This window comes from Mandrillus leucophaeus, unplaced genomic scaffold (genome assembly GCF_000951045.1).
Source record: "Mandrillus leucophaeus isolate KB7577 unplaced genomic scaffold, Mleu.le_1.0 Scaffold69, whole genome shotgun sequence".
NCBI classification, from domain to species: domain Eukaryota; kingdom Metazoa; phylum Chordata; class Mammalia; order Primates; family Cercopithecidae; genus Mandrillus; species Mandrillus leucophaeus.
Genome location: NW_012107474.1, coordinates 3,518,818 through 3,531,145, shown reverse-complemented (window position 1 = coordinate 3,531,145; position 12,328 = coordinate 3,518,818). Strand labels below are relative to the sequence as shown.

The 12,328-nt window shown below is 49.1% G+C and overlaps 1 protein-coding gene across 1 annotated transcript; it reads right to left on the bottom strand.

Annotated features, from left to right (window-relative positions):
* Nucleotides 1-792: 792 nt before the first annotated feature.
* On the bottom strand, nucleotides 793-5,302 carry TFF1 (trefoil factor 1). Its single transcript, XM_012002569.1, has 3 exons — nucleotides 5,125-5,302; nucleotides 1,986-2,138; nucleotides 793-1,002 (listed from the first exon to the last, which is right to left on the bottom strand). The coding sequence occupies exons 1-3, from the start codon at nucleotides 5,207-5,209 to the stop codon at nucleotides 986-988; spliced, it is 255 nt and encodes an 84-aa protein (XP_011857959.1). The 5' UTR covers nucleotides 5,210-5,302; the 3' UTR covers nucleotides 793-985.
* Nucleotides 5,303-12,328: the final 7,026 nt, after the last annotated feature.

Here is a 12,328-nt window from a genome sequence, read left to right as displayed (position 1 = left end):
GAACCAGCTGGCTGCAGAGAGCAGTTTTCCAGAGCTCCTGGGACCCCATCTCCAGTATAATTGTGCAACGTATGCCCAGCACAAGAGCACCAGATGGAGGGACAGGTGGGAGGAGCAGGAACCCAGGGTGCAGTTGGCTTGGGGCTTGCTGAGCTGAGGCCCCTGGAGCAAGGACGACTAGGTCGGGGGGTACACCCTCTCCCAATCCTCGCCAAGAGGGGCCAGTGGGAATAAAGTGACATTTTGGCTTCTGTATCCCTCCCCTGCTGTTCTATTTTCTAGTTCATTCAGATCTCAGGCTGGGGAGGGGTTTTCCTGGAGGGGTCAGCCCATGCCACCCTCTGCAATTTTTATTACACATGCTTTCAGACACTCTGCTATGGGTTTCATCTCCTACGCCAGTTTCTATTTGGGAAAGCAAATACATGGAAAGGGAACTTGTATCACTTGGTCGCTGGGGCATCCGCGGTGAGTAGTTAAGAAATGCCAGGGGAGTTGGTGTCCATTTTCACGACTGGACAAGAGTGCGGCTTGGACTTGCTTCTAGGGTACTCTGTGGTTTCATAGAAGGAGTCTGAGGTCTGGTCCTCGGGCATCAGCACTGAGCGCTGAGCCGGGCACCTGCTGCACACCCCACCGTCCCCGCTTTCTACACTCAGCTGCCCACTCGTATCCCAGCTCAGGAAGCCCAGAAGGCTCAGAACCCACAGAGAGAGCCCAGGGTGAAAGGCTGTGCTTCGCTTTCAAAAAAGGAAACTCATTCATATTCTTTAAAAGAATGAAAAGCACAGATTAACATCGATCTCTTTTAATTTTTAGGCCAATTTTGAGTAGTCAAAGTCAGAGCAGTCAATCTGTGTTGTGAGCCGACAGCTGCAGAAGCGTGTCTGAGGTGTCCGGTGGAGGTGGCGGCTGAGCTCTGGGACTAACCACCGTGCTGGGGATGGCACCGCGTCAGGATGCAGGCAGATCCACGCAGAAGCGTCTAAAATTCACACTCCTCTACAGGGGTGAGGGAGAGGGAGGAAGAGATGCTTTAGTGAGGATAGTTTCTTTCACATTTAAGCAATTACAGAGTTTTTACTTTAAAGTATCAGCAGGCACATTCTTTAGAAAACATGAACTGTCAGCCAGGCACAGTGGCTCACGCCTGTAACCCCAGCTCTCTGGGAGGCTGAGGCAGGCAGATCACCTGAGGTCAAGAGTTCAAGACCAGCCTGGCCAAAATGGTGAAACCCCGTCTCTACTAAAAATACAAAAAAAATTAGCTGGGCACAGTGGCACACGCCTGTAATCTCAGCTACTAGAAAGCTGAAGTTGTCCTGGCTAACCCGGTGAAACCCCGTCTCTACTAAAAAATACGAAAAACTAGCCGGGCGAGGTGGCGGGCGCCTGTAGTCCCAGCTCCTCGGGAGGCTGAGGCAGGAGAATGGCGTAAACCCGTGAGGCGGAGCTTGCGGTGAGCTGAGATCTGGCCACTGCACTCCAGCCTGGGCGACAGAGCGAGACTCCGTCTCAAAAAAAAAAAAAAAAAAAAAGAAAGCTGAGGTTGAACTCAGGAGGCGGAGGCTGTAGTGAGCCAAGATCCCGCCATTGCACTCCAACTCAAGGGCAACAGAGCGAGACTCTATCTCAAAAAAAAAAAGAAATGGATACATGAACTGTCTTCAAATTTTGTCATGCCTTCTGCCTCTATCCTAGGCAAGCTGGAAAACATTACCAACAGTGGCTCTTCACAGGCTTTTGGTTAGAGATGTGAAGAGAAGCCGGGGAAAAATCAGGTTTCTTCCCAAGCCCCTCAGCCCTGCCTTTCTATTCCCGGACCTGAATGCAGCCTGACTCAGGCTACCCCATTGTGACACCACCTGCGGCCATGACTCCAGGGAAAGGCACAGCTGGTGATGCCAATCAGAGCCTCTGCAGTCTTATGTGGCTTTTCTAACTAATTCTAAATCTTCAGAACCCATGGTATAAAAAGGTCGTACCTTCTGGAGGGATGTCGATGGTGTTAGGATGGAAGCACCAGGGGAACCCACGAACGCTGTCATCGAAACAGCAGCCCCTACTTGCACACTGGGAGGGTGTGATACCATCAAAACCACAATTATTTCTTTCACGGGGGGCCACTGTACATGTCTCTAGAAGTGCACAGGTAAGAAGCAAAGTAAGTTGTGGGCTGAATTCCTTGATGTTGTTGTGCACACACCCATCCAGCTTCCTTCTCCAATGACATCAGCAACCATCCGGTGAGGCAGATATAAAACCCTCAGGACACGAGAGGGAGATGTGGTCTTCACATCCTGATGTGCAAACATCACACTCAGGAAAAATGCAAGGTGCCCCGGGTTTGTGGACTTTGCTTCTTTCTAGGTAACTTATTTATTCACTTTTTAATTTCAACAAACGATTATTAAATTTTACTGAATACATAAATATTTACTGAGCACCATCTGTGTGCATGAGAAGTGGGAGCTAGCATGGCAAAAGCCAGGCACTGTGCCAGGTGAGAGGGACCCAGAAATTAAAACCAGAGAAGTCGTCGTTAAGAGTCTAAGGATCTGGGCCAGGCTCACGCCTGTAATCCCAGCACTTTGGGAGGCCGAGGGAGGTGGATCACTTGAGGTCAGGAGTTCAAGACCAGTCTGACCAACATGATGAAGCCCCATCTCTACTAAAAATACAAAAAATTAGCCGGGCGTCGTGGCACACATCTGTAATCCCAGCTACTTGGGAGGCTGAGGCAGGAGAATCACTTGAACCCAGGAGGCGGAGGTTGTAGTGAGCCAAGATCGCGCCATTGCACTCCAGCCTGAGTGACAGAGCAAGACTCCGTCTCAAAAACAAAACAAAACAAAACAAAACAAAAGAGTCTGAGGATCTGATGCAGGAAAAAGGCAAGAAAATGTGTGAGACAACCCAAGGCCATCATCCCAGGATGCCCAGGGTAACCACGGGGGTACGGGGCGCTCCCAGGAGGGGCCAATGACAAGCAGGCTGAACAAAGCAGGGGGGCCCTCTGTAGGAGGAGATTCACCAGGGGAAGATGGGGCCACATGGGCAAAGGCCATTCCAGAGACCCAGATGTGTTCAGGAGGTGGAAGCCCATTGCAGGTAAGGTGAGAGGACGACGGGGTGGGGTGGTCTAGGAGGAGCCCACAGAGGGCTGTGAGCTGTGAAACAGCTTGAAGCAGGGCAGTGAGGAAAGCGGCCAGAGGGGGAGGACACGTGGACAGATGGAGCTGGCTGGGGGCTGCCACAGGATCTTCTACAAGACATTCTAACACAAGAGCTTCAGACTCAGAGCTCCGCGGAATCAAAGGTCTCAGAAGGCAACCTATTAGGATCTGGCGGTTGACAGCCTGCAGTGTGGGGAGAAAGAGGAGCCCAGGGCACCCTCCCTGTCCCTGTCCCTGTCTGTGTCCCTGTCCCTGTCTTGGGGCATAGGAGGGGAGGAGCTCCGTCTGGCCACACTGGCTCAGGTGAGGGTGCCCCAGGGAGGCCCGGAGGGGCTGCTCTCTTGTCTGCTTTGCTATCGGAGACAGCCTCGAGCTCTCTTTGGAGACAGTGCTCCTGGCTTGCTGGGAAGGATCCGGGTTCACCTCCCACTGCCCAGAAGCTTCCATGGGAACGTTGCCCTCCTGGGGTCTGAATCCATCACGAAGTGAAGGTGACCATCGCCCACCCCCAGGGCATTGTGGGGTCAAGAGAGGCCCCGTGGTGAGGGAGGATCATCATCCTGGGAGGTGGGGGAGTTTCCTCCTCAGGAAGGAGGATTTCCAGCCCCGGCGCTCTGCCTCCAGCAGACGCTGTCTTGCCCACCCGCTTTGTCGCATGACAGAAATAAATGGAAATGGTTTCCACACGCAAATGCGCTAAATTGTAATCACAATTTTCTAGATTTCTGTTGTAAGAGGGTCATGGACCTGAGTGACCCACAAGGAAGCTCTGAGCCTTGAGCCAGAGGGTGTGTGGGGCCGGAAGAGGGGAGTTAACCCAAGCCTCTGTGATCCCACAGCACAGGGGGCAGGGCTGGGGGCTGGGTGGGGGCAAGGGTGGAGGCAGATGGGCCTGGGGGTGGCCAGCATGAGGACCCACCCGGTTCATTCTGTACACAGAGGCCACCTCCTCTCTCGGGTTCCAAAGCTCCCCTGCTCCCTGCCATGGGCTTGGGGGCTTCCCACTGCTGCCTGATGCCAGCTTCTCTTCTATGCTGCGCAAGCCCACCCCTCAGGCCCTGTACCCCACAGCAGCGATCAAGAGGTGACTGGAGGGCAGTAGAGGCATGGACACCACCACTGGGCGCCCCCTCTTCAGGCCTCTCTGGAAAGCCTTGCTTTGGAAGCGTGGAAAGCCCTTTCTCCTGCCCCCAGCTTGAAACTGAACCTAACAACAGCGAATAACTTATTCATCTCCCTGCAGCTGGCGAAGTGCAAGTCCCAGACGCTGCCACACCGCATTTCCCGACAGCCCTAGGGCAGACCATTGATCCATTCTGCAGGTAAAGGAGTTGAGATGCAAACACTTCCCAAGGAAGCAAGAGTGGGCTCTTCCTCCACTCCCTAGAAGGAGCCAGGGCAACCGATCCACTTGACAACACCGGGGAACAGGGGTTGCCAGCCACGCATTCATGGGATAGATGGCTTTGACTCCCAGAGCATGGATCCCAGGGGAGCCCAGGAACCTGTGGGAGAGGGTCTCCCAGTTGGCCATCACTGGGACAGGCATTTGGGCCTATCTGGATGGGCCTTAGGAGGGCCTGCCCCTGGGGGAAATGTTGCATGAACACTCGGAAGCACTATTCTGAGACTCCACACCAACACTTCCTCTTTGAAACATGACACTTGGGAGGATTGTAAAGTCTTCCCAACACAGGAAAACAGCCCCGACCGAGGGCAGCACCCTCCTCGTCGCACATCTCAAAGGCCTCCCGGGGCCCTGCCACCCTGTGTTAGTTATTCTCCCCCTGCTTTTGCCGATCCTGTAACATGGGATATACTTTTAAGGGCCTAGAACAGCACCTGGCACAAAACAGGTGCTCAAAAATATGTATGTAAAACAGTGGCTCCCGGCAGAGGCTTCCCGAGCTGGCTGTGGCCCCACAGGGCAGGAAGAAGCACACCTTACCTGTCTGGGACTGGGCCAGGGTGCCAAGGGCCAGCATGGACACCAGGACCAGGGCGCAGATCACCTTGTTCTGCATGGGGGCCATTGCCTCCTCTCTGCTCCAAAGGCGACCCCGAGTCAGGGATGAGATTCCGTCCGAGCCCCGGATTTTATAGCGCAGGCTCTGTTTGCTTAAAGAGCGTTAGGTAACATTTGCCTAAGGAGGTTCTGGGATCCTCTGAGACAATAATCTCCACTGATTTTTAGCAAAGGTGTTTCCCAGACATGGTCAAGCCACATGGACGGATTTGCTGATAGAAGAGAGGGCGTGTGGTGAGGTCATCTTGGCTGAGGGATCTGAGATTCAGAAAGTCCCTCTTATCCCGTGGGAGTCTCCTCCAACCTGACCTTAATCCGGGTCCTACTCATATCTGAGGGGCCCTCCCACCAGGGTAAATACTGCACTCACTGCAGAAGTGATTCATAGTGAGAGATGGCCGGAAAAGGCTCGGCCGTGACAAGAGTGGCTCACAGGGTGGCCACCGTGACCTTGCAGGGAGAAGGGAAGGAGCTCATGAAGCCCATTCCATCTGCTCTGGTCTCAGATTGAAATGGGCCTGTGAGCGGTTTTCAACTATTTTGAAATCCAAGTCTCCAAGTCTGTGTCTGAACAAGATGAGTAGGGAAATACGAGGCGTGTTCCTCCCTCTTTCCTTCTGTCCCCAAGCGATCTGGGCCTTCAAACTGCATCTTTTCTCATGAGTTTCGTCCGATTAGACATGTCCACGGCAAATTTGCATGTGAGCAAAGCACCCGAGGTCCTTCATGGGGGAAACATGGCCCCATCTAAAGAGGCTCCTGCTTGGGTTTGCACGGGCGGCAGTAACTGTCAACCATTCAGCATCCTAAGCCAAGGAACTGTATGCACATTTTTACTTATGTATCTGAGCTAATTCTTTTCTGTTCTTTTCCCTTTTACAGTGGAATTGTTTTAGTAATGAAATTGTAGGCCTGGCGCAGTAGTTCACGCCTGTAATCCCAACACTTTTGGAGGCCGAGGCAGGCAGATCACTTAAGGTCAGGAGTTCAAGACCAGCCTGGTCAACATGGTGAAACCCCGTCTCTACAAAAAACACAAAAATTAGCCGGCATGGTGGCGGGTGCCTGTAATCCTAGCTACTCCCGAGGTTAAGTCAGGAGAATCACTTGAACCTGGGAGGCGGAGGTTACAGCAAGTCGAGATCGCGCCACTGCACTCCAGCCTGAGTGACAGATTAAGTCTCCTTCTGGGAGGGGCTGAGGGCAGGGGGGGGAAAAACAAATTGTATATACAAGCTGCTATCAAAAACTGACAAAGTGAACATGGTTCACTCCGCTGTGTCTATGGGACTCCCTCCACCTCCCCCCCACGCCTTCCCAGTTAGTCCCCCGGGCTCCTGTATTTTAAAGGACAGCCTCCTCCTCTCCTGCTCCAGGCCTCCAGAACTGTGCGAGAATCCATCTCTGTTGTTTAAGCCACTCAGTCTGTGGGACTTTATTACAACAACTCCAGGAAGTTAACACAACCAGAGTGACTCTGCCCTGGGAGGAAGAAAGTATCGAGATCTGACTGCACTAAATATTAGCTCTGAACTGACACCAGTCAGAGACCCAGACCCCACCGTGGTTCACCAAAGGCTGCAGCTTGTGGGTTGGAGGTGACGGGGCAGTCTGGGCCCACGTGGGTCTCACAATGGGTCCAATAAGGTCATACACCCTCCACTGGGGGAAACAGATACCTACAGACACAGAAAGTGGAAATCAGTGTCACCTTTTTGGAAATTAACATGGTACTTTGTATCAAGAGTCTGAGGAAAAGTCCACTCTTAGACCCAGTAAATCTGCACTGGTGGGCGTTCTCCCATCCAAGTCCTAACCAGGCCCAACCCTGCTTAGCTTCTGAGATTCAGGCAAGATCAGACGCACTCAGGGTGCTATGGCTACAGACTATGTTGGTGGATGAGCTAGAGAAAAAATCCTATACACAGGGAAAATCACTTTGCCTGAAGATGTCCATCAAAAGAAATCTTAGTTCATAATAAAAACGTGTAATATGAGGAATTATTAACTAAATGTTAGTTTAGCTACATGATGAAATATTATGGAACCCTCACTAGCATATTTCTGTGGAATTCGTAATAACATGGAATAGTTTCATGCTTTAGTGTTAAATCAAAAAGAACAGGATACAAAAGTTTACAAACCACTCAGTAGAAAAAAGCAAAGAAAAAAAAAGAAAATATACCAGTGGGCATCAGAGAGTGCTTAAGTATCAGTTACGTCTTTTTTCCTGGATTCTGCCTTCCTATTTACTGAAATAGCTCTATGATGAGCATCATTAACTTTTACAGTGGAAAAATACTGTATGCTTACAAATAAAATGTAATGATTTTACTCTCCCCAAAAAGAGAGAGAGAGAGGAGTTCTCCTACCTTCCCTAGTCGATGACTCAGTGAGTAAGAGACGGAGGCAGGTGTTTAACTTTGGGGTTCTCTGCAGGCCATGTCCCATGTCACGCTTGCCCCATGACCTGTGTCCTCACACCTTCCCTGAAGTTAAACACAGGTCTAAGGTTGTGGTGTGAGTGGCCTGTAATCTCTTAGATTTTAGCACCTGCTAGGGAGAAGCTGCCCATTCCTGCCCGCTGAGTCCTCCCTGTCCCACCCAACAAATCCCAGAGGCCCAACTCAGTACAAATTAGTGAGATGCAGATGTGCCCATGGAGGGAGGAGAACACATCTGGCCCCATCAATGGTAAAACGGCCCCCGCCCCTCCTCGCCACACTCCCTGCCCCTCACAGCCACCTGCTGCAGCTCCCACCACCCTTCCTGTTCAGAGGGGCATGGCAAGGCAGGGCAGCCCTTCCATCGATCATGGCTCCAAGAGCCAAGAAAGCCTAACCGTGGCCTCCAAGGAGCTGAGAACTGGGAGTGAGACATCACTCACATCATCAAATGTCGAAGAGAAAAACCTGACAGAAGCAATGGGGAAAAGATTCCCTATTTAATAAATGATGTTGGGAGAACTGGCTAGCCATATGCAGAAAATTGAAACTGGACCCCTTCTTTACGCTTTAGACAAAAATTAGCACAAGATGGACTAAAGACTTAAAGGTAAAACCCAAAACCATAAAAACCCTAGAAGAAAATCTAGGCAATACCATTCACAACATAGGTACAGGGAAAGTTTTCATGACAAAAATGCCCAAAACAATTGCAACAAAAGCAAAAATTGACAACGGGTTCCAATTAATGAGCTTCTGCATGGCAAAAGAAACTATCATCAGAGCAAACAGACAGCCTACAGAATGGGAGAAAGTTTTTGCAATCTATCCATCTGACAAAGGTCTAATATCCAGTCTACAGGGAACTTAAACAAATTTACAAGAAAAAACAACCCCATTAAAAAGTGGGCAAAGGACATGAACAGACGTTTCTCAGAAGAAGATATTCATGTGGCCAACAAATGTGAAAAAAGCTCAACATCACTGGTCATTAGAGAAATGCAAATCAAAACCACAAAGAGATACCATCTCATGCCAGCCAGAATGGTAGTTACTAAAAAGTCAACAAACAATAGATGCCGGTGAGGTTGCAGAGAAAAGGAACGCTTTTACACCGTTGGTGGGAATGTAAATTAGTTCAACCATTGTGGAAGACAATGTGACGATTCCTCAAAGATCTAGAAGCAGAAATATCATTTGACCAAGCAATCCCATTACTGGGTATATACTCAAATATAAATCATTCTATTATAAAGATACATGCACGCATATGTTCATTACAGCATGATTCACAATAGCAAGGACATGGAATCAACTCAAATGCCCATCAATGATAGACTGCATGAAGAAAAGGTGGTACACCAATGGAATACTATGCAGCCATAAAAAGGAATGAGATCATGTCCTTTGCAGGGACATGGATGGAGCTGGAAGCCATTATCCTCAGCAAACTACACAGAAACAGAAAACTAGGCACCAAATGTTCTCACTTATAAGTGGGAGCTGAATGACAAGAACACGTGGATACACCAGGGGAAAAAGGCACACTGGGGCCTGTGGAAGAGGGACAGGGTGGGTGGAGGAAGATCATCAGGAAGAAAAGCTAATGGATGCTGGGCTTAATACCTGGGTGATGGGTTGATCTGTGCAGCAAACCACTGTGACACATGTTTCCTTATGTAACAACCTGCACTTTCTGCCCACGCACCCTGGAACCTAAAAGTTGAAGAAAAGAATAATAATAATAATAATAATCCCTCTTGTATTGGTAATTTAGGTTGCTTACAATATCTCACTATAAAGGAAGATTTCTTTTGATGGACATCTTCACACAAAGTGATTTTCCTGAGTTTAGGATTCTTTCTGGGACGCAGATACACAGGTCTCAATTCTACACCCTCCTTTCCAGGTGCCACCGGCTCTGCCAAGCTGTAGTTACTTAAACTACCAATGCCTAGGCACAACTCCAGCCAGGCTGGAATGCAGACCTGCTCCTCCCAGTGGGTGACTTTGGAATTAAGCTGCTGATTCCTTGCCAAGGTTTCAGCCTGGGTTAGTGTGGACGCTGTAGATTCTCATTTATCAGCACCCCAGTCCCTGCAGTGAGTGGACTGGGCCAGCCCCCTTCCTCAACACCATGTCCCTTCCTCCCTCTCACAGGCACTGCTGGAGCCTTGGCTCCTTGACCTCTGTGCTCCCCCTGTCCTGGCCACGTGCACTGGCTGGTGCAGCCTCCCATGACCCAAGTATTCCCTCTGGCCATCTGCCCACCACCCCGGCCTCAACCCTGTGAATATGGCCCCTCGTGGTGGTCAACTCATACCTACCCAAGACATAGACGTGGTGAAGTTTTTAGTCCAGGTGTGAGGATTTTCTGTCTGGTTTGGACTGATGATGAACAGTTCCTGCTTCTACTGAGGGAAGGTCAAAAACTACAAATTATCTGTACGGAGAAGGTCCCAAGGATGGTGGTGGCTCGTCCCTGGTACTGCTTCCAAGGCCTGTTCCCACCATGATACTCCATGAGTCCCAGAGATAAAGACATGATGAAGAAGAGGCCGGAGTGTCCATTGGTTTAGTGATCCATCAAGATTGACCAAGAGGAAAACCTTCGTTTGCTGGACAAAGGCCCAGGATTTGATCACCTCTAAAGACACTCATTACACTTTATTTCTATTTGTATACCTTGTAACCATGTCTTCCCTTTGTCAATTACTTGCTCTGAAGCCCAGGCACCCTGACCGAATGTCCATCGTCTATCGGTGGGGGATGCGTGCGGGATTGTGCCGTCTGGGCATATCCTATCTCGTCGGCTGTGTCCTTATCCAAGTCTCTGTGTCCCTGCTGTGCTGTGCCTTTGGAGGACAGAGGCCCTGACAACAGGTGTGGCCTGGGCTGCCTGTCTGAGGGGGCCACCAGTCTTCTGCCTCTGTACAAACTTCACACCTGCAGGAGACACCAAAGACGTTCATACCACTTTTATCATTCGACTTGCTGCTGGAAGTTAATGCAAAAGCATAGGGTCCCTCCCAACAACAATCCTGTTTCATCATCCTAACAACCCCAAGATTTAGCTAAGACAAGTTACGAGGGAGGACTCTGGAGAAGAGGGGCTTAAGGAAAATGCCTGAGCTGCATGATCACCCAGGGGGCAAGGCCTGGACTCCTGGGGTTCCTATTCCCACCCCAGGTTCACTGCCCATGCTCTAGGGTAGCACTGCCTCCCTCTTGGGCCGTCCTCACCACTGAAGAACCACTGAGGCACTCAGCGGCACGCAGGCTGTTGCGCTTGGTAACAAGGGCCCACGCATGGTGTGGCCGCAGTCAGCGCTGCTCAGCAGTCCTCCAGGATGTCACCAGGCGTGTTAAATGCGTGACTTCATTGTTAAATATATGTTGGGGGAGATCCAAGCATCTCTCTATCAAGCTGCTCTCCCTCTTTTGTATCCTCACATACTTGCTTCAGCACGAGAGGAAGGGGTGACTGTGTTCTCTCAAGCTCAGAGCTGAACGTAGCCAGGCTCCCCGTGACAGACTCGTCTTTAATGCACATGGCAGAGAATGTGTGAAATGCACTCATCTGTCCGTTACTTTCTCTTTTAAATTCCTACTTTATCAAGGGGATGGAATGTTTAGAAAACTCCTTTGCAAGTCCACCCTTCATCTCTTTTCATTTTTCCACAGAAGGAGAAGTGTAAAAACATTTCCCAAGACCGATTAAAGCAGCAAGTCAGCTTCTGAGGCCCAGACCTCCATGGGCCTGGTCTTTCCTGCCTCCGTCTGCACTGAGGATGGCGTGATGAAGAAACTGAATGTGGTTCGAGGAGAAAAAATGGGGTGTATGTATTCTCAAATGTGTTATGACAATTACATAGCTCTAAAAACGATTTTCCATTTAAATTTTTCAAAAGAATTAGTCCTCACCAAACAGCAAAGCTTCAAAATACACAGAAGAAAATGGATGGAGCAGAAAGGAAGAAGAGACACATCCATAGTTAGAGTGGGAGACTTCAAGACTCCTTTACAGCAATGAACACAGACAGAACTAATAGACGTACAATCAGCAAGGATCCGGAAGATCTGAGCTATCAACTAACCAATAGTGTCTCGTTGATATTTATAAGACATTCCACCCAACAGTAACAGAATACAGATTTTTCTAAGCATCCATGTAAATCCACCAGGATAGAACATATATATCCCAGGCCATAAAACAAACCACACCAACATGTAAAACAGTTGAAATCATACAGAGTGGGTTCTCTGACCACAACAGAATCAACTAGAAGTCAATAAAAGACAACAGAAAAATCTCTAAACCTGTGGAAATTAATAATACACTTCCAAATAATCTATGGATTATAAAATAAGTTTCAAAAGAAATTTTAAAATACATAGAACCAAATGAAAATAAAAACACAGCATATCAAAATTTGTCAGGCTCAGCTGAAGCAGTGCTGAGAGGGAAATTTACAGCACTAAATTACATCAGAAATAAGGAAGGCTCTCAAATCATTAAGCTAAGTTTTGAGAGTAGAAAAAAAAAAAAAAAGAGCCAAATAAACCCAAAGCAAAGAATAGGAAGGAAATAATAAAGAAAAGAGCAGAAATCAATGAAATCAAAAATAGAAAAACCACAGAAAAAAATATCAATGAGACAACTGGTTCTTTGGAAAAATCAA

Coding starts and splice junctions, on each gene's coding strand:
- TFF1 (XM_012002569.1), bottom strand. CDS start 5,209: ATGGCCCCCATGCAGAACAAGGTGATCTGCGCCCTGGTCCTGGTGTCC. Junction 2,139..5,124: donor CCTGGCCCAGTCCCAGACAG/GTAAGGTGTGCT, acceptor GTGCACTTCTAG/AGACATGTACAGTGGCCCCC.